The sequence below is a fragment of the Castanea sativa genome, chromosome 11 (assembly GCF_040712315.1).
Source record: "Castanea sativa cultivar Marrone di Chiusa Pesio chromosome 11, ASM4071231v1".
NCBI lineage: Eukaryota > Viridiplantae > Streptophyta > Magnoliopsida > Fagales > Fagaceae > Castanea > Castanea sativa.
The window spans coordinates 43,669,638-43,692,552 of NC_134023.1; the positions used below are offsets into that span (position 1 = coordinate 43,669,638).

The following is a 22,915-nucleotide window of genomic DNA, read 5'->3' on the forward strand; positions in this document are numbered from 1 at the left end:
CAAAAAAAAAAAAAAAGACTCAAAAAAGGAGTTTGCCAATATACTTTTTCAAGCAGCTAGTTCAAGCACAAACCCTCCTAAAAAGCCACAGTGAAAAGATATAACCTAAAAAGTTGTTGGAGCCTCTGACAGTAAATATCTTCAATCTGAAGAAAAATAAAGGAGGATGTAGAGCTAAATTAAATGCCTTCAATCTGAAGAAGAATGAGAAATAGAAAATGAGATAGTAATTGACAGTGTACGTGAGTTTGTGGGTCTTAAAGTATAGGATTTTTAAGTTACATATTTATCCCCATTGGTTGAAAACTTGTAGGTGGGTATGATAAGGGTATTTTGGGCAATGTATTAGTGAGAATTAGAGTTGCATTCTTACCATATTATACTTTAATTTTGTCTCTACTTAAACATAAGGGTGTAAGGGCATTTTTGAACTAAAAAATGAGGAATCCAAATAGAGGAAGCCCATTAAATAGTAGCATAGATTACCTATATTTCAAAACCATTTTTTCTACAAAATTTTATTGGAACTATGCTTATTTTTTCCTAAGAAACTCTAACTACAAAAGCCCATGTATATTGAAAACCCATGGCAAAACTATTCATTTTGTAGGGATGAACAAGCCCAAGAAGACCAACAATAAGGCCTAGCCGAGACAGTCCAGCCCATGTGCCAAATCCCAGCAGCTAAAGCTTACATGGGTAACTAAAATGGTTAGACCAGCCACAAGTCACGTTTTAACACAACTAGACTAGCAGCTAGGATCCATTGCAATCACCTTCAGCTTGTCAAATTAGCACAACCAGATTGACAATTAGGACCCAATGCAATCACCTTTAGCTTGTCAAATCAGGTCAAAGGGACACATGTCAAGCTGAGCTTAAACTCTTCCTTAGTAAGCTGATTTTCATGATTACTAACAAGACATAAAGCTATGAAGGCTGAAGCCAGCCATGCTCTCTCTCATCTCCAACACAATGGCCAGGGAACAAGGGGCTACCACAACTAGACCATGGAAGCTTCTGGAATCACTTATGAATAGCTCACTACCTTGCCAAAAATGTATATTTTCTAATTCATGAACCAAGCACATGAACCCAAATAGAGAAACTTAGGGAAATGTAGTTTGGAGGGCACCAAGGAGATCTCCAGCAGAGTTTCTAGTAAAGGGCTCCAAGATTGATACCTGGCTTGGGGTGACACAATTTGCCCTTGGAACTCTAACACTAGCAATAGACAACCAGGATCGTTAGCCTCAACACATGCTCTAATCTCATCGGCCAAGGACAATCAGCATTTAATGCTAAATCAGAGCCTCCAGCTGCTATTACCCAAAACAACAAGAACACCTTAATGCTAAACATACCATTCTTGGCCAAATTATATGAATGATTTTTTGAAGATTGAGACAAATTTTGACTAAGATTATTTGCTAAACAGCCCCTTAAACTCAACTATAAATAGAACTCTTCACCAACACCTCAAGGTACACCAAAATAGAAGAACAACTCTCTCATAAACTTCTCTATTTTCCTTTTCCTCTCCCTCTAATTTTCTTAAGTTCTTAGTAAGCCTCTGAGCTTCTGAGTTCTTAGTTTCAAAATTAGAAATTAAGCTCTTCAACCTCTAGCTCACAAATACCACTCACACCTCTACTTATAAGTTCTCATCCATCCCCCAGCAGAAAGTCCCAGCAGCTTTGCTAAATACTCTCTCTCTCACTACTCTTACTACTCACTACATATACTATCTTCATGAGCATACCCTGGAATAATAATAATCTTGTTGTGCTAACTAGAATCTCTCTTTCTCCCTTCATCTCACACTAAGCTTTTTCCATTACTTCCATTAAACTCAACTATAAATAGAACTCTTCACCAACACCTCAAGGTACACCAAAATAGAAGAACAACTCTCTCATAAACTTCTCTATTTTCCTTTTCCTCTCCCTCTAATTTTCTTAAGTTCTTAGTAAGCCTCTGAGCTTCTGAGTTCTTAGTTTCAAAATTAGAAATTAAGCTCTTCAACCTCTAGCTCACAAATACCACTCACACCTCTACTTATAAGTTCTCATCCATCCCCCAGCAGAAAGTCCCAGCAGCTTTGCTAAATACTCTCTCTCTCACTACTCTTACTACTCACTACATATACTATCTTCATGAGCATACCCTGGAATAATAATAATCTTGCTGTGCTAACTAGAATCTCTCTTTCTCCCTTCATCTCACACTAAGCTTTTTCCCTTACTTGTTATAATGGACCCTGTGGTATTTGTTTATTCATTTACTATTGAATGCTATAATATAATTGCTACTATAGAGTATTTCCCTTGTGTTGTTATATTGGAGGACTTCCCCTTGTTGGAACCTATGGATGATAATTTTGGAGATGTAGACAATCTCCTTAATTTATGAAATAACTAACAGCTGGAGCTTTATTCTATTCTGTCTTATTTTACCACTGGAATATTTTTCCGCTAGAATATCTTGCTGCTGGAATATTTTACTGCTAGGTTATCTCTTTATTGTAGTGGGTTTTTCTATTCGTGCTGATGTACCTGTTGAAGGAAATGTTTTGGGCCATCCCATAATCCTTGTCAGTCCTAACCTAGGCCAAAGCATAAAAAAAATGCGAATTTCTCAAAAGTTTCACCGATAGCATTTGGACCATGTTTCATGCCCATTGTGAAGTTTCGATTTAGGCCCCTAACCCAACTAAAACCTGTTGAGGACTCTTTTTTCGGCCCACATGGCATTACTTCATTGGCAACCCATGCCACATCAACATATGGATTGGGCTCACACAGTGAATCAAAACTCACGGCCTATATCACCTTTCTTACACTCATGGCAAGCGGCTTCTTCAACAAGAGCTCATATTTACACAATGTCACAACAAAACCCGAGGTACTTCATCTCATCTTGGGCTTATGATTAAAGCTCATAAGTTTCTTTGGGGGAACTTTGGGAGTCGTGGTTTAGAGGGCCAAGAGGTATGTTCAGTAAAGTTCCAGCGGTTTAAAGTTGATAAAAGAAACATGTTGCTTGGCGTGTCTTCTTCAACTCCCTAAACTCTGACGAGTCCGTGTGTGGTGGATAACATATGATAAGCATCTCTTATCACATAGCACTTAAAATGATAAAATTCCCTATTGCTCTTTTCCTAAAGCTTAATATTCATCACATGACACATACTCAATATCCCCAGCCATCTAGCTGCTGGGAATATAACTGCTCATTCAATCCCCAACTGTTGCTATACAAATTTGGAAAACTTCATTATATTATTCTACATGATCTCATTACTGCTTTCGGCTAAAATCCAACTCATAAACATGGCCTAATCTGATTGACTATCTTTTATCTCCAACTATGTACAAAATATTCATTATATCTCTCATGCCCAGCTGCTGTCTGCCACAATCAGACCATATTTCTTTGCCAGCTGCTAGAGCAGAGCATTAAAAACTCTTCTTGCTCACCAAGATTAAGTTACAACACAATGGGACCTCAACTAAATCTCTAAACCTTCATTACCTTTCAACCAATGCTTCTATTACTTGCTAGAAATGTGTTGTAATGGAACCTTGCACCAAAAACACAAACACCCAAAATGGGAAACATTTTCAGCAGACCCCCAGCAGTGTATTCAGCACTTGACACCTGGCTGGGAGTGACATCATCACCCGTTTAATACTGAAAGCCCAGCTACCAGCTGCTATGCCTAAAATAGCAAGATACCCTTGAAAGTGATCTTACCATTTTCAGCTAAGACCATAAAGTAAATGCTAAATGACCTCTCCAAGACTCTTCAATCACCATGCTGACCTCTTTTGCTTCTGCCCAAAGTGACAGCTGCTCCTAACAGCTGTGACAGCTGCTCCTGACAGCTAGGACAGCTTTACCTGACAGTTAGGACAGCTTTTTCAGGACAGATGTGACAGCTGACCCAGCAGCCTTAGCATTACTTTTTTTTTTTCACATTTGACTAAAACCAAAACCAGCTAGACTAACCATATTTTTCTTGCCAAAATACATTCATTTTCTGTTACTTTTTCCCCAGCAACTCTTACCCGAAATAGCAAGAACATCTTGAACCTAAATTTACCATTTTTGCCTAAATCTTAAGATGGATTTTCTGAAGATTCATTGCAAGTTGGGACAGATATTGGCTGATATTATTTGCTAAAATACCCCCTCAAACTCAGCTTTAAATAGGACCCCTCATCAACACCTCAAGGGAACAACCAAGAAGGGAGAAGAACTCTTTCTTAAACTTCTCTATTCTCTCTCCCTAAGCTCTGAATGAAGTTCTGAGTTTTTAGTTTCAAAATCAAGAACTAAACTCTTTAGCCCTTGGCTCATAAATCGCTTCATAAGCCCTCATCTATCCTCCAGCTAAAAATCCCAACAGTACATACCAGCAGAAAAGCCCAGCAGTAAATTCCAGCAACATTGCTAAACACGCTGCAGCACTATTACCCCTCATATATTGATCCTCTCACTCTTCATACTCAGAGAATAGACCTATCTTACTGCTTCCATCTCCAAATACTTATACATATCTCCATACTCTTCTCCTACAAAATCTTTCCTCTTGGAAAGCAATCTCTACAACTTCTCCAACGATTGTAATCTCATATTTTTACTATCTTCAACTGTCATATCTTTCATACTTTCATATATCATACATATTACAAATAATACATCCCACAAAGCATCTCTTTCTTTACTTCTCTTACACAATCTCATACATATTTACTACAACATTACATATAATACACTACACTCTTCTAAACTCCACTCTCATACTCTTTTACTCTGAATTTCTATTGTTTTGCTGCTCATAAACACCTATCAATACTCTTCTCTATCTCTCTTACTAAAGCCTTTCTCCTAGAAGGCACCAAGATCTCACATCAAAGCCCTTCTCATGGAAGGCATAAATCCATCTTACACAAAACTCTTCTCTTAGAAGGCACAAGTACTCTATACAAAAGCCCTTCTCATCGAAGGCAACACTATTCATAACTTCACAATAACTAAAAGAGTATTGTCAAGGGGAAAACTCATTTAAGTGCATGATAAGAGGGGCAAGCCTAACCAGCCCTTACACACAGCTAGGCATACTCTCTCTCCCTCCAGTTGCACCCATTTTTCCCTTTCAATCTTGAAGTTATTATGGCAAACTGCCTCTCTACCGCTGGGGTCACTCTGCTGGGATATCATCAACTCACAGAAGCTGTACAGCTAAATTACGAACCATACAAAGATAAGTGACTTTGCTTCCTTATCTTTAAATTTACATTATTGAGCACATGAATACTTCACATTTAAATACATTTTACTTTATTCCAACTATTATTACAACCATTAACTAAGGCTTAAACTCATTTAATTGCATGATAAGAGGGTCAAGCTTAACTAGCCTCTACCGCTGGCATTCTACTATAATCCTATCAGCTCACTGATGTTATACGGCTGGGCTACAAATCATACAAAGGAGGGGCCAGCTTAACTAGCCTTTACCACTGGCATTCTGCTATAATCCTATTAGCTCACTGATGCTACACAGCTGAGCTACAAATCATACAAAGGAGGGGCCAGCTTAACTAGCCTCTACCACTGGCATTCTGCTATAATCCTATCAGCTCACTGATACTACACGGCTGGGCTCCAAATCATACGAAGATAAGTGACTTTGCCTCCTTATCTTTAAATTTACATCATTGAGTACATGACTACTTTACTTCTAAATAAATACTACTTTATTGCAACTACTATTACAACTACGAATCAAACCTATTATATCAAGCACATATTACATATTCATTCAATCATTATCATGATTCTTAGATTTTGGCTTTAATGGTTTGATAGGCTTAAAAGGTACACCGGTAGCCGTTGGACCACGTGGCCCAATGTTGAGTTACGGGACGCAACTCCCCAAAAAGAATCCGGGCCTAGCAAGGTCACTAATCTAGTGAATATCACGTGGCCGAGCAATCGAAAAAGGCCCCCGAACAAAACCTCATTTGTTGGAGGGAAAACTTTTTCACCCCTAACACCTTTTAAGCCTCAAAAGGATTTTATTTAATGAATATATTTTATTTAATTATTTATCTTCGACTTTTTTTAGTTGCCTTACAATATTAAAGTCAAAATTAAATAAGGGATGAGAGAGAAAAGAGAGTATTTTAGGGTTTATGTTAAAAAAAAAAAGTCTAAAGTATTTTAGGTTTTATTACGTGTCAACAAAAAAGGCAAAATAAAACAAGGCAGAAAATAAATAAAAAATAGACAAACAGAATTAATAAGGAAAGAAAAAAAAATGGCATTAAAGACAAGATAAAACAGAAAATGAAAAGAAATCTGGAATCTGCTCAAGTTGGCGTATGCCATGAGAAAGGTACATACGCATCATTCTATAGGTGTTTGCACCTGGGCTTTAAACACCTAGCAGACAGAGAGGAGAGAGAGTGCTTTGAGAAAGAGAGTGATAATGAGGAAGGACAAGAAAAATGAAGGGAAAGAAAAATACACAGAGGGATAAAAATAGGGGGTTTGCACTTTTCAAGGAGGGCGGAGTGGCCAATGTTCAATTGTTAGAGTAGAAAAAGACCAAAGAAAATAGACTAATTTTATTTAGAATATTTTATAATAATTTTTGGTAGGTAATTTCCTGCTAATTAATCAAGTTGGAACATATTTTATTTCGGTAAATTCCTTTAATGTGACACATAAGCATCCGACAACCACATCAAAAAATCCTATGGACAACAAATCCTAAAAGTTAATGAACAATAATAGATTTAATCATAAATTATAAAGAAGTGTCATGGTAACAATATTTTCACAACAAATTATAAATGACTAGTTGTTATTGGTTCTAATTTGAACCTACCACTGAAATTTTTTTTTTTACTCACTAGTAACAACCCGTACAACCTGTCACATAAAATTTATAAACAAAAACCTGCGCATTGCTCAGGTAACAAGCTAGAAAAATTCAATAAAGAGGAAGAACTGTGCTTTATATTGGCATCAACAGCATTCAAGATCCAGCCTGATCCAACCTCCCCAGAATCTAAACCCACAAACTGGAGTAAAATCTGTAATAAAAACTTTACAACAATTGTTAACAAATCTTGCAGGGTACAGAGACGACGTTATTTCTATATTCTATACCAAATTCCCATTCATCTCTAGGGGGAAAAAAAAACTAATAAGTTATTATGAGAAAAACTGATGGAAAAATTTACAGGCAATGTTGAATTAGGAAAAGAGTAATACAAATGGAGGAAGTAAAAAGTATACTGTAAAACTACAAGGACAAAACTTTCCAATATCACTATGAGGCCTAATTTGCTCCTAATTTTCTATTTAAATACTTCTAACAAGGACTAATGACACTTACAGATTAACTTATACTAAACTTTAAAAGAATCAGGTTAGACATGGCTCCAAATGCATTAACTAATACTTCCAGCCTGATCAATCAAAGTGCCAACTTGGTCTCCACATAATGCTCTCGAGATATTCCCAGGCTCAAGCAGATTAAAAACCACAACTACAGAGAAAGTATAAATACCTTTTAGACAAAAGAGAAGGATAAAATACGGCATTGAAAATTTAGAAGAATGAAATAAGACCAACCAGGAATTCCATTCTCTTCACAGTATGTTATTGCCATCAGGTCCATAGAGGTTATGGTGCTAGAAATAGCATCGCGATAGGAAATGTGATCAAGTATCACATTGCTGTTACCAGAATGAAAGTCATAGACACCATTCACACTGGTACCTTTAAGAACTGCATCTGCATTAACTGAGACCCAAAAAAAAATACACAACATCACAATGTCCTCCAAGACAATGTTCCTCAATATATATATATAAAGATAGTGAACCAGAAATGTAGAGGAAAATATTGGTTTGTTGGAAAAGGGTAGGGTCATACGCTCAGAAGCTCTCAGAGCTGCAGCTGTATCAGTAGTGAAGAGTGGATTTCCAGTGCCAGCACCAACACCACCAAATATGACAACTCTTCCTTTCTCAAGATGCCGGATGGCCCGTTGCCTGCTATAGGGTTCAGCAATCTCTGGCATAGCAAATGCACTTTGCACACGTGTCTGAACGCCAAGCTTCTCTAGTGCTGATTGAAGCAGTATAGAGTTCATAACTGTTGCCATCATACTGCAACAGATCAAAAATGGCCAAATGGTCAGCACGAAAGCAACAACTGAAGTTTAAGATGAGAACATAAATTACTTAATCCGTATACAGTGGAGTTTGAGAAAAATATATGGAAATAAAGAAGCAAATCAAGTAAATAGACCATCAGGAATTATAAAATTTGACATAACAAACATGTCTGTACTATGAGAGTACAAACAAGTTTTCCTTTTCAAACCAGTTTACATATCAGCAAAAAGGGCTGAGAACTGCCAAAATATCTATTTAGCACAAGAAAACCTAGTAACTTCACTACACCTAAATTTGCATCAAAGATCCTGACAAACTAGTAAAACAGCAAAAATCTGTAACAAAGGAAAAGAAACAGTATGAAAACAATTCTAATTATGCTGACTTCTGAATCGCTATGTTTCTCAGTCTCATTCTAGTTCTGCACACAGCATCAATAAAATGCAGCAAATAGAAATGGCCGAATACATTGTAGTTTAAAAGTAACAATGATACCATAGGGATAACACCAATGTACTTCAATTTGGGCAATGCAATAAAACCAACAACATAACAACAAGGACAGTAAAGATAAAACTTCTTCTTTTTTTTTCAGAAAACAAATCATTAACAAAAGAGTATGCTCAAGTACATGGGACACGTACAAGAACTGCTCTTACAAATTACAATCTAGAATTCAAAGGTTCAATGAATTCTTAAATAGAAGTGGAATAGACACTGGCTAGAATAGTCATCCAATCATACAAAGATCTCAAAAACAATGATTAACTGAATTCCAAAGGAACTCAGCACCATTGTAAGTCAGACATTCCCTTCTCTCCAAATCATCCACATTAGGAACAGTAGAACAGCATTACAAAATTTACTGCTCTTATGAATTCCTCAAAAAACAGAGCTGACTAGCCATTGCTGATTGAACTTTTAAACATCAATAACGTGATAATATTAAACCACAGCCTGGTGCAGAAGTTTTACTGCAAGATAGAAGTTGTAATGTCGGTTAAAGGCCATTACCCAATTTGGTAAGCTGTAGGTCTATCTAAGCCAGTAGCAGATACCCATGTGTCTCCGCAAAAGAAATTACGACCTCCAACAACAATTGCCACCTATACAATAATTTGAATCACAAAAAATTAACATTGAAAGCATAAAATTTAAGAAATACGTTAAAAATGAAAAATAAAAAATAAAATAAAATTAGGGAAGTTTGGTATACCTCCACCCCAATGCGGCAAGCAGATGCAACTTCCTTAGCAACCTGCATCGCCACCTAATGACAGAAGATAGCAGTTCAGGTTGAATTTTTCATTCAAAAACTGCTAGTAGAATGAAATAATTCATTTGTTCAAAATTTCCAAAAGTCATAACAAATCCAATTGCAAATCAATGATAACATGTAGAGAGAACGTGCACCTTGGGGTCAATACTCTGGCAGTTCCCAGCTAATGCAGTACCACTGATTTTAAACACTACTCTACGCCATTTTAAATTTGATATCGGTTTGGATTTCAGATTGTTTGCCAAGGCAGCATTGCTCGACACATATCTGTCCATAAAAATATCAGACATTTGATTAGATGAATATGAAAGTCTTCTATGCCATGACATGCTATGAACTGACTAACTTGGCAACAAAAATGTTTGGTCTAAACATCTACTATGCATGCTGCACCTCCCCCTTAGCAAGACAAACGGTCAATGAGCTGATTCAGCTGTACCCCTAAAAACTTCATTTTAGCAACACAATTTAAAAACAACCCAATTAATCATCAATTCTCGTAAATGTCACACACGTCATCTACCATAATAGTATTAACTTATAACATATAAGCTCAACCAGAATGTCTGCAGTAGAATAAAGATACACAGTCAAGCAACATTCCTCATATCTCACATCCCTTCCAAGATAATCCAAGAAGTCATTCTCATCAACAACACAAAATTTCAGTCACAATGCACATACCACCACAAAAAATTTCACCTTTTGAAGATTTTACAAAACTAAAATGGTTTTTTTAGATTTGCCAATGTGCTCATCCTCAAACTATGTCATGAATTCAACAAAACATTTTATTATACATAACAAGCACTTTAAAATAAAAAATAAAAAAAATAAAAAAAATTCACTCCCCAAAACTAAATCCGTAACCAATTTAATCCAAAACTCGATAAATTAACCCAAAAAAAAAAATTAAAACAACATCAATGACAAAGAACAAAAATTAGAATATTTTACATAACTCAAATGCTAATAAAATAAACTCATTACCAATGAGCTCACCCTCAAACTACATCATGAATTCAAGAGTCCTCATTGCATGTGTAAACATACTAATAAAACTTGAAATTAGAAAACTTGAATTTCTGAAATTAGAAAAATCATAACATGAAACGCGAAGTTATGACTTAAATTTAAGAACAAAAAATAAACAAATTTTGGTTAAAAACTTGAAATTAAAAAAAAAAAACCTCTTAGATTGGCGAGGCGATCTAGCGTGAGAAATGGACCGGTCCTCATCGGAACCGCCGCCTTTGTTGGCGGTTCCAGAATTTCCGACGATAGCCTCAATCTTCTTGAACCAATGCCAATGCGAGTGCGTCGTGGTGGTTGTACTACCCGTAGCAGCGCTCATTCTCTGCAGCTCCACCTTGTACCTTTTCTTCAAATTATCGATCTTGTTCTTACACTGCTCCACACTCTTGTACGTCGCCTTGCTCTTATCGCCGCCGCCGACGCCGCCGCCGCAGCGATCGGTCACAGCCTCCGCGACCTCCTCCCAATCCCTCCCGCGAAGGTTCCCGCGGTTCAGCTCGTTGTACTTCTCCGTGTACGCCTCCAGCAGACACGCGATCGCCGTGTCCGACCACTCCTCGCGGTCCTTCCGGTACGACTCGCTCTCCGACTCGCCCGAGTTGCTGCATTTGTGCTTCTTGTAGTGGTTGTAGGGAGAGGCGGTCCGCTTCGGCGGAGTCGGGGCTCCGGGAGGCCCGCCGGGCCTGTTGTTCGGGTCGGATTCGGCGTCGTTGAACGGGGCTTCGGTGGAGTAGTAGGCGGCGGTGTCGTGGCGCGTGTGCGCGTGGAGGTTGGGAGAGGAGGAGGAAGAGTCGATGAGAGGAAAGTCATCGGAAGAGGCCATAGATAATGGAGCGGTTAGGGTTTGGGGAAAGGGAGTGACGGCAGCGTTTAGAGGGATGTGCCGTCACGTCATGTAACGGTTCCGTCTAACCTGTTGTTGTTGTTTTATGGTACAATAATTATATAAGGAAATTTAAATAAAAAAAATTTTCTTAAAATGTCATTTACTTTACATGAAGAAGATGAAGTGTCTCATGGTTTTTAATAAGGATTTTATAATTTTTTTGATTTTTAGAAAAGAAAATGTGGGAGGATAATATAGAAACATCAAGTTTTTATTTTTAATAATTTTTTTTTTGTTTTTTTGGATATTTAAAAATGAAGAATGGTTATCTATTGGGAAAGGTAGCATAGGGAATATCCAAAGATTATAACTATGTTATATAAATAAAAAAATATTATAATTATGGTGAAATGAAAATAATGTTTTTTTAATTTAAATTAATAGGAAATGAGAAAAGAAAGTTAATTATAATGAAAAAAAAATGTGAGAAAGAGGTGGTTTGGGGGTGGGGTGGGAGGATAAATATAATGAAATTAATTAATAAAAATTGAAGTTTCACACAAAACAAAAGGCTTAAATTGAAGTTTTTTTTTTTTTTTTAGAATGGCTTAAATTGGAGTTGATATAAATACCAAGAGGGATATGGTTTGGAGTGAAACAATGTTAATAAATGAAGATTGCACGTGTGTTAAAAAAACTACATGGTATTGTTTTGTTTAAACATTTTTCGTTAATAATGTCAATGCGTGCAATGAAGAAAATATTCAATCCTCTTGTTGGATCATTCACATGGTCTTCTCCCACCAATAAAACAAAATAAGTTTTATAAGTTTTAATTACCATGTGAAATCCTTGAATTCTAAATTTGATTGTCATCTTGTAGGACTGAATAAAGTCTAAATGAGCTTGTGGTTTGATATTTTTTTTAAGTACAAAGTTTGATTTCACTTAATTTGAAACCACTCATACTCTGATATTTAAAATATAATTAGTATTACTTTTTGGCAATGCATGGCTTGATAAAGATTCATATATAAGGTCAAAATTTTTTAAATAATTAAAACTAATTATTAAATAAATAGTAATAATAAATTATAAAATAAGGAATAGTTTTAATAAAAAGAATTCTTTTAAGTTCTGATTGTTTAGAATTTAGACTTTAGCAATATTTATTCATTTTTATATATTAAAATTCTCTTTGTACTTTGTGTTAATTTTTTAATATGAGACATAGAGTCTGTTTAAATACCGATTATTCGCTAAAAACTGAAAACTTATTACTAAAAACATTAAAGCAAAATTATTTTTAAATATGTGAATAGTGCCGTGAGACTCAGAAATGCATGGGTATGCGCGTTTTTCAGTTCTTGGTGGTCCTTGAACGGTACCCATGGGACCCACTAAAAAAAGGCAAAACGCCCAATCCAAACGCACACATAGAATGAGTTTGATTGTCCTATCTGAGTTATATTTAATCTATGCCCTAGCCAACACAAACAACAATAAACAAAATAGTTCTTTAATACCGATTTTTCCTAGCGATAGTCTAATTGAAAAAATCAACACAATCACAAATTAAATATAATAACCTAAACTGAAAATCAAAACATACACAAAAAAGTTCAAAAATCGAGAATTTAAAAAAAATTACATAAGAGAACCAAGAACTTAAATGGGTTTCCATTGTTTCATTTCTTTATAGTAAACTTCATTTGACATAAGTAAGATTAAGAAGCAAAGAACAATAAGTGAGATTAATTTATTAGAATTTAAATTTATAAAACTTAGATGATAAATCTTTATCTAAATTAAATTATTGCTAAATTTTATCCCTTAGTTAAGAGCTTTGTAACTTAATATCCTAATAAAATATTAATTTAATAAGATGCAACTTGAGGAAAAAAACAAAAACAAAAACAAAAACGTGGGTTGTGTCATGTGTTGGATTTAAGTTTAAAAACTTTTGATAATAGACTTTTAGTTTGAATATAAATTTAATTTTTTTAAAAATTATTGTTAAATCATGCAAGTTGAAGGGAAAAAAATGAGAGTTGTGTGAGATTTAAGTTTAGAAATTTTTTATAATAGATTTTTAGTTTGAATAGCGTTTAAATTTGTTTTAAATTATTGTTAAATCTTATTCCTTAATAAGTTTTTTTTTTTTTTTTAATAAAGAAAACATAGGTTGTTGTGTGGGATTTAAGGGTAGTTACTTAGCGCAATTACTGCTTCTAAACTAAAAAAAAAAAAAAAAAAATCACCTCATAAATACGTTTAGTTTCAAGCCTGTTTCAATTGTCAGTTTTTTCAAAAACCTCTTCTTCTTTTTTCCTCTCTTCTAAATATAACCCTTAGTTTATATATAATTGTTTTTTATTAAAAAAAAATGGTTTTCTTTGTCATCGTTAGACTTTAACCCTTCAGGCATAGCATTTTCACTTGGCAATATCTCATCACAAATGTCGAAATGCCCATTGGTGGAATTGCAATTAAATGAGTTTCTCCTTTCTTCTACAATTGGTGCACCCTCAAAAAGTAATTCAAAGTTTCAAAACCAAATTCTTCCCCACATGAGTATTAGAAAAGATTACTAAACCGCAGGACCTTTGCCATATTATTATCTTTTGCCTTTTTCTAAGAGTGGAATTCTACATAGAAACATCTGTGGCTCTTATTACCTTGTTTGAGCTAGTCATGCAATTATAAATTGCATCAAGGAAAGGAAAGTCTCAAAACAGAATTTGCGTATTCATCACCATTCAACAGATCATAGAATAATAGTTGAGTGCTTTTCATGTCAAATATAAGCTTGAGTGATTCAAATCCTCCTGTTATCCTTCTAGTTTAACTCTCAGCATCTGCAGCTGCATGCTACTCCTACACAACAGTATCTTGAGTTCTATGCTATTACCACAATCCTCAAACTTTGTACTTTCACCCGAAAGTGTTAACTGTGTAATTGGCATGTCTAGAGCTCTGGCCTCTGAGCTGCATTATACAGAAAATTGATAAGAAGAAAGAATTTGGGTTTGCAGTAGGTAGAAAATTGGATGGGGCATGAATCCTAATATATTGCCTTCATCTACCAACTGAACACACTCATAAGGCCATAACCCTTTTTTTCCAGTCACATGGTAGGATAACTCCATTGATAGTTAAATGGTCTGCTGAGAATCAGTTGTATGGATTGCAACCATTGCCATGTAAATGGACAACACAAGGATCAACTGAACTCAAGTTCGTATTTTATAATTAAACATCAGAAGCAATTGGAGAGCTTGAAACCCAAAGAGAGTGATAATAATTATCTGCCTGATATACTGCATCACCTGATTCACCCGTAATAAAAAAAACATTCATTTCTTTATAAGTGTAATAAAAAAACATTCATGAGGCGAAAACTCTATTTTTAACCCGGTACGGGCCTTATGAGGATATTGTTTACAACCAAGTGACATGAAAATGCAACAAGGATAGAACAAGTACGTGATTTGAGAAGCAAACCAGAAAGGCATTTAGAGAACTTGAATCCCTGTATGAATTAAAAGCTATTATACGCTAGTTCAGTGACCAACTACTTTTTACATTCAAAGCAAAAGAACCCCAAATATTAGAAACACTATTCCAATATGTTCACACATTGAGGATTAGTGAGATCAGATGATAACCTATTCAGCATCTGAAGATTCATCATTATCATCATCATCAGGACCCCTTTGGGCCTTCCTCTCCTGCCATCTTCCCCATATCCACTTCAATACAATGAATCCTCCCAGAGCATAAACCTACAAGTATACAAAGTATATTCATTATTATATATAAACAAAGGAGGTGGAGTAGGGGAATTACAACTGCAGTTGAGTGGAAACTTAAGTTTACAATCATTCTTGTGTTTATGGTCTGAGAACACACAAAAAGACTGTTACAAAGTGCAGTAAAGGAAATTCGCCCAAATTAGGTCATTTCAATGCAGTGCCAAAATTTAACTAAACCTAGTTAGGATAAATCTTGGTAGCTGAACCTTCAAGGTATTGAGACAACCAACATTAGACCACCAAAGAAAATCTGATAGTAAGCTTTGAACGAACAGAAAAGAAAGGTGAATATCTCATTCAAAACTGTTATTACCATTACTAAAGACTTGACTGATAGTGGACAGGACTTAAGTAAAACTGTTAAAGGCTTTCCCATTCCTATCAACCAGACCTGATGAGGTAAAGGCTGGAGAAGACATGAATAAGTTGGAGAGAGAAGATGCTCCATCAAGTATGGCGGATGGCATTTGGTTAATGAGGAGGCATGCAGTTAGAACAACATTGCTCCAAAACTGTTTGGTACATTCATATGAAACAAAAAGTCTCAGGAAATATCAAGGGGAGGTCTAAATGTGCACTCAGCAACACCAATTTGTTGTGGTAAGTGAGGACAAGTGGTATGGTGCACAATGCCTTTTTCAGATAAATTAGTAGCTAAGAAATTATGTTTTTTAGACATTTTTTGGCATTGTCAGAACGCACAGTTTCGGATATTTCTGGCCAATTAGGTTCTGATTTCTTTGCAAAAAATTTGAAAATTTGACATTTACTCTGAACGATTTCACATTAAAAATAGCCAACACTCAAGTCATTCAGGAGTAATCGTCAACAAAAGTAACAGTATATTGAAATCTATTTGATGAAACATGGAAATGACCTCATATATTGAAATGGACTAACTCAAATGGATTAGGAACTAAAGCAACAGAACTAGAGGGGAATGACACACTATTGTGTTTACTGATTTGACATAATTCATGGGATAAAGAAGAAACGTGACTAAGAGTCTAGACTTGATTCTTCAATATGGCCAGAGACGAGTGACCAAGTTGACAATGCCACTCCATGAAAGATAAGGAAGACTATAGGACTCACAAAGGAGAGATAGGTGCAAAATCCAAATAGTTGCGAGCACCAAACTTATGTCCCACACCAATCATCAGTTTAAGCTGCAGATCTTCAAAGATACTTCTGGAGGGGCAAAAACTAACACAACACTTAAGGTTTTTCTTTGGCTACATTACTAATGGACAACAAATTAAAGGGAAACCAGGAATGATTAAAACAGATAACACATAAGGCAAGTGGTTTTAGAGCCCTGAACTTTGGTTAAGGAACCATTAGGTAATGTAACACTCTAAGGTGATGTAACAATATGATAACAAAAAAGATTAGTAAACGCACCAATCATATGCTCAATGGCACCAGAATTGATGACCCATAGATAAAAGGTAGAGAGAAAAGATAGTGGGGTGCAATGCCTGACTAAGCTAGAGTGGTGGTGTAGTAAGCAGCTACCCACTTTTGATGCAAAGCATGCCCGTCCTTGGATATAGAGATCAATTCTACTATTGGGTATAGTGGACAATCTTGATGCTAGAGGAGACTCATCCTGATAGAATTCCTAATTGGCAAACCCAAGGATTTGCCATGGAGATCCCAAAAGTAATCTATGGTATGATTGTTGCCCCCACATGCATACACTTCTTATGTTCTTGGTTTCTAGTGCAGTTGCGACTCCCCTAGAGTCGCATCCACCATGCACATTATGATCACCCTGACTACTACAACATCTTAGTGATACATTAGCACTGCCACAAGAGGTGACAAGCATAGAGCTCTCACTAGAACCAGTGTTTGTGTCAAAATTATTAAAGAATTGAGGAATAAACCTCATGTAAAGAGGGAAGGTCAGAAGTTACACAAGATCTAGGCACAAACTGGCTCATACTCAGATTTCAGACCACCGAGAAATGGCACTACATCCATATGCTGGCATTATCTTTCCATATAGTGTAGATCAGTTGAGAGTGGTTGACACAAGTTTCTCCTCAATTACCCCCAAGACCTAATAATAATATTCTGCCAAGCTCAGACTGCCTTGCTCAAGATTGAAATACTACTTACAAACATTATTCAAACCTAGAATAAATATGCTGCAAGTGATCCCACATGGCCTTCACAGATCATAGGTGCATCAAAGTGACTCCTATATTGGGATTGATAATAGAGAGCATGAGTGACACGATAAGATTGTTTTCTTGATCCCAAAGGCTTGTTGAGGTAGCAGAAGTATGAAGGGTAGTTTACCCATCTACGCTTGTCATATCACTAACACATGCAGAGGATGGTGGTTTGTCATACAAGAGATGGTCAAATAATTCCTTTCCTCCTAAGAATATTTCAATTGAGCTAGTCCAACAAATGTAGTCATAGCCAATAAGCTTAAGTCATATCATGGGAGAACTCATAGTCGATGGGGAGGAGATCAGATAAGCTCATGTCTAGTATTCATTGCGCAAGGAAAACAAATAAGTTCAAGCGCAAAAGATGAACAACTTAGAAACTCACTGAGTAGCTGAATAATGGTTGAAACAGCTGAAGCTGACTAAAAATGGTACTGAATCAGCCTAGCCAACATGTGCTCTGTTTTGGCCAAAATATGCTTACTCTCTCTCTCTCTCTCACACGACATGCAAAAAGTCTACTTGACCCAAATATCATATCCTAAACTTCATCCTCATCTAGTTTGGGGAAAAAAAAAACTATGGTCCCTTTGTCTAAGCCTTGAATTGAATCAACTTTGCTGATATAGTTTCTCTGCATTTTGCAACTTTTCCAGACACACAAATGGTGACAAAACCCGATTAACAAAAGGCCCATCCCATCTCAACTCACAAAGACAAAGTGTAGACTCAATCATCCAAACACAATTATCACAACCCCAATTTCAAAATCTTACTACAACTTTATCATGCCATACTCAACTCAACCTGAAAAACACCATCATCCAATGACCAAACAACACGAATTACAAGTTATCACATTCAAACTCTCACTCTCTCTCTCATTTTCCTCCACATTCCCAACAACCAAACACAATTTACCACAACACACACACACACACACAAAAATATTTAAAACAAATATATAAATAAAAAGGCAGACCTGCCAGAGGATAAAAGGATTGGAAGTCTTAGAAGAAGTCTCTTCAGCCTCAACCGCCAAAGGGGGTGGAATCAACGGTTTCCTCTCTGCAAACTTCACAACATCAGGTTTCTTAGTCGAGTCTTCTTTACCCTCATCACCACCAACCACTATTTCACCTTTCACTTCCTTCTTCACAACCACCTCTGCCTTCGGTCCTCCACGCTTCAGAAATGGGATTTCAAGCTTAAACTTTGGGAAAAACGAGAACAGGTTCTGGGGTCCTTTTGGGTCTTCTTTACTGGTAGAAATTTCAGTGTTTTCAGCCATTTTTGATGTTGAGAGAAAATGGGTTATGCTTAGAATGTGGGTTTTTTTTTTTTTTCCTTGATTTGGAAGCGGCGGAATAAACAGAGTGAGAGATATTTGAGAGTAAGGTGGGTACTGTTCTTGTTTTAAGCCCCAAGGTTTTGGATTTTCTTGAAGCTACCGAGTCTTGTCCGGAAAGTTTTAGGTACACGAAGCCACAAGCGTGGGCTAAAGATTTGACACGTCAGTAGCAGATGAAAAAAAATAAAAATAAAACATACATTTTTTAATTTATTTAACAATTCGATAGTTATGAGATGAGAGATTTGAATCGGGTTGCGTTCCTAACAAAATTTTTATTTAGGTTAAAATGTAAATTGCACGTAATATGTTTGACTAATATTCATTTTGTCAAAAGTCTTATAATTGAATTGGCACCTTCTTATATACAAAATGTTTAGAAGGTTTAAGAGGTGAGATTTGAATCGGGTCGCGTTCCTAACAAAATTTTTATTTAGGCTAAAATGTAAATTGCACGTTTTATGTTTGACTAATTTTCATTTTGCCAAAAGTCTTGGAGTTGAATTGGCACCATCTTATGTATAAAGTGCTTGGCAAGTTTAGGAGAGAAATGATTCGAGTTGCGGGATTAGCAGCATGTTGTAATTATCTCTCAAAAAAAAATGTTCATTTTAGTAATGGACTTTATTTTTAACTAATTTGAGTTCTCTAAATTTTAAATATATTAAGTTTAGACATTTTGTCTAATTCCATTAAATTTGCCATTAATTGTGCAATTTACTAATGAATTTTTTTTAAAATTATCACATGAAAAAGATATAAAATATTTTTTTTTTAATTTTATAGATTTTTTTCATGTGAGAAATTTTTTTTTTAATGAAATTGGATGGATTGCTTGAATTGAATAAATTTAAAATTTAGAGGATTTAATGAACCTATAGCGTCCACTCCTAATGATAACTCTTTATCGTCAGATTAAAATTCCAATCAGATTTTGATGTAGGCGAAGATTGAGCCTCAGATCTCTTATTCAACCATTAAAGACTTTACTAGTTAAATAAAAGTAAAGTCAGAATACTGAAATGGATTTAAGTTAAACTTAAAGGGAGCAATTTGCATTTTACCCTTTATTTTTTTGAACATGAAGAAAATAGTTTTTAATAATGCTAGAAACACATGAATTAGATTAATTTGACATTTAAGTAATTTTACATCTACTAAAATGATAAATTATGATTAATTTGACATCACATGAAATCATCCATTACACCACTTTTTGGATATCATACACTATCCACATTCCACAACTTACCGCTTTAGCCGTTGTAAATTTATTGTAATTTTGAATTTACCTTTTTTTGAGGGAAGAATTGATATCAAACACACCAACCACAACCTACCATTTCAAATTTTCAAACCATAACTTTCTTATTATTTGTGTCTTCCTTATAATATCATACACTAACCAATTGCAACCAATAATGTGGCGTTTGGTACGGGGAATCCACATTACTCCTGGCATCCAGATTCCTAGGAATGTGATTCCTAGGAATCACATTCCTAGGAATGTAGCTATTCCTATGTTTGGTATCATTAGGAGATTCCCAGGAATGTGAGATGATAATGTTTGGTGTATTCCCAAGAATCTTAAATGAATTATTTGTTTTTCCCATTTTGTCCTTAGATTTGAATGTGAAGTACCAAGCCCTTTAAAAAAAAAAAATCTTCCTTTAAATAATAATGAAAAAATATATATAAACTATTAATTAGTCCTTAAAAAAAATATCTTACTCTAAATAGATAGATAAAAAACATTATATAAACTATTAATTAGCAACACATTCATTAAAACTGTGATCTAACATTTCAAAATGACAAGAATAATATAAAAATAACTATTAGCAAAGTTATTTATCCTGTTTATGTTATTTTGGCGGAAAAAGATAAAGACAAGAGAGAAGATATTGATAATTTGTTTTATAATTTATCTTAATTGCTTAAATGATAAGGAAAAAAGGTTAAAATTGTCAATTTATAAAAAATACAATTTCTTTTAAGCTTGGGAATCTGGATTCCCACCTGTTTTAAAGGGAATCCACATTCCTACTGAGAGGGGTTTAAGGATTCCCCTGGCATCTGATTTCTTAGCGTAATTTGCAACCAAACATGGGAATCTTTAAACATTCCTAGGAATCCTAAAACATTACCCCATACCAAACGCCACCTAAGAGTATCATACACTCCTTCCCCCCCAACCTATATCGTCCGCTCCTAATGGTAGTTTTTTATCATCAGATCATGACACTAATCAGTTTTTGGTGTAGGCGGGGATTAAATCATAGATCTCTTATACAACCAACAGAGACTTTATCAGTTGAGTTAACTGGAACCCATCACACACACACACATATATATGTCATACACTAAGCACAATCTGTGTGTAGTTTTAAACTTACCTTTATGAAAAAATTGGTAACAAAAGTTATAGGTAAATCTTAATCAAAAGGCAATGAGTTCTTAATCAATTTATGTGAAAATCAATAAAAACTTACAACTTTAACAAGTTATTATAAAAAAGAATGTGTTGGTAAGATCACTCAAGCATATTTATCATGTACTTCAAAAAAAAAATTTAAAACATAATTTTTACGTATCAAAAGAGAAAAAGAATCATATAATTTTTCATATTGTATGGTATTGGTAGGTCAACAAGTAAATTTATTACCAAATCAACGTATTATAAATATATATACTATTCTAAAGGAAGATGATTTGTTTTATGGTCAATATCTACCAAATTAAACATATTCTTATCATCTTATCTAAATTCTAAAACTTAATTTCTTAAATTAAGAAATATTAGCTGGTTTTAAATTATGTGAATATATGACATTAGGTAATAGGTACACCTTTAATATTATTATTATTAAGAAATGAAAATTGGTTTTAAATTATGTGAATATATCAACAATTGTCTTGGGATACGGGTCCATTTGAATATAACTTATTGCTGAAAACTGAAAACTGAAAACACTATAGTAAAATAATTTTTAAATGTGTGAATAGTACCGTGGGACCCATTTTTAATATTTTTTCTAAATAAAGTGCTTATGGGTCCCATGAATAGTGCGTGAACAGTAACTTTGTCTCCCCACAGTGCTGAATAGTATCGGTTACTGTTCATGCACGTTGAAAAAAAAAGGGGAGAAAACGCAAAAACTTAAAACGCAGCCATTATAATCTGGATCCAAATGGTCACGTAGCCTCATTTTCACAGCAATAAAAGTTTCTATTTTCCTTAAAAAAAAAATGTCCCCAAGCATATGATTAAAACAAAATAAAGCCTTATTGGAGAGCACAACTCTTCCGAACAAGACCACCCACCAGTTTGTTTGCTTTCTTATATAGTTATATCCATGCTTCTTGCTCTTGGAAGGACTCGGACAACGAGTCATCAAGGTCATGACTCATGAGGATCTGTTAGTTTGTGATTCACAAGCACCCCAAATTTTTATTTTTAATTTGTGATTTGAGGTTCCAACCATTTGTCAGAACTGGTCTACACCTTAGATGAGTGAATATTGAATAATATACAAAGGAGGTTCTTTCATCAAATGACATGCTCGTCTTTCTGGAAAATTACACTTTACCATCCTAAATTATACCTCATATTACATTTTGTACATTAAATTTTTTAAATGCACATTTTGCACCCAAGAAGAAAGTGTTTCGTTTTGAGGAGATGTGGTTATCTAACACACGATGTGGAGAAATTGTGGAGGCGGTTTGGAGGAATGGGGAGGATGGTGACATCATGAAAAAAATTGAAAAATGTAGTAAGGATTTGGAAGAGTGGGGAAAAAATGAATTTGGTAGTGTAAGGCGAGAATTGGAGGAAAAAAAGAAGATGCTAGCCAGGATTGAGGCCAAGACAATTAGGAGGGGAGATAATTCTCGACTTAGAGAGTTGAAAGCTGAAATTCATGATCTCATGGACAAGGAAACACGGATGTGGTGCCAAAGATCTAGGGTGTTGTGGTTGAAAAATGGGGATAACAATTCCAAATTTTTCCACAACAAAGCAACTCAAAGATTCAGGAAGAATTCCATTCTTGGAATTGAAGATAAAAGGGGGAATTTGCAAGAGCAACCGGAAGTGATTGGAGACATCATTGTAGAGTATTTTGCAAAATTGTTCACTACAAGGAATTCGGTCATTGAGGAAGGTTCTCTCTCCTTTATACCAAGGTTGGTCACAGATGAGATCAATGAACAGCTAATG

The 22,915-nt window shown here is 35.2% G+C and overlaps 2 protein-coding genes across 5 annotated transcripts; both read right to left on the reverse strand.

Annotated features, from left to right (window-relative positions):
- Positions 1-7,243: 7,243 nt before the first annotated feature.
- On the reverse strand, positions 7,244-11,435 carry LOC142614972 (uncharacterized). Its single transcript, XM_075787620.1, has 7 exons — positions 10,671-11,435; positions 9,615-9,747; positions 9,418-9,471; positions 9,216-9,307; positions 7,957-8,192; positions 7,654-7,824; positions 7,244-7,567 (listed from the first exon to the last, which is right to left on the reverse strand). The coding sequence occupies exons 1-7, from the start codon at positions 11,336-11,338 to the stop codon at positions 7,470-7,472; spliced, it is 1,452 nt and encodes a 483-aa protein (XP_075643735.1). The 5' UTR covers positions 11,339-11,435; the 3' UTR covers positions 7,244-7,469.
- A 2,490-nt stretch (positions 11,436-13,925) lies between these two features.
- LOC142614830 (uncharacterized) lies at positions 13,926-18,777 on the reverse strand. 4 transcript variants are annotated; one of them, XM_075787466.1, is made up of 3 exons: positions 18,325-18,777; positions 15,010-15,126; positions 13,926-14,324 (listed from the first exon to the last, which is right to left on the reverse strand). In XM_075787466.1, the coding sequence occupies exons 1-2, from the start codon at positions 18,631-18,633 to the stop codon at positions 15,010-15,012; spliced, it is 426 nt and encodes a 141-aa protein (XP_075643581.1). In that variant the 5' UTR covers positions 18,634-18,777; the 3' UTR covers positions 13,926-14,324. The 4 variants fall into 4 exon arrangements, with proteins under 4 accessions (XP_075643581.1, XP_075643580.1, XP_075643583.1 ...); XM_075787465.1 differs by having other exon boundaries at positions 13,926-14,329; XM_075787468.1 differs by lacking the exon at positions 13,926-14,324 and adding an exon at positions 14,412-14,670.
- Between the last annotated feature and the right edge of the window lie 4,138 nt (positions 18,778-22,915).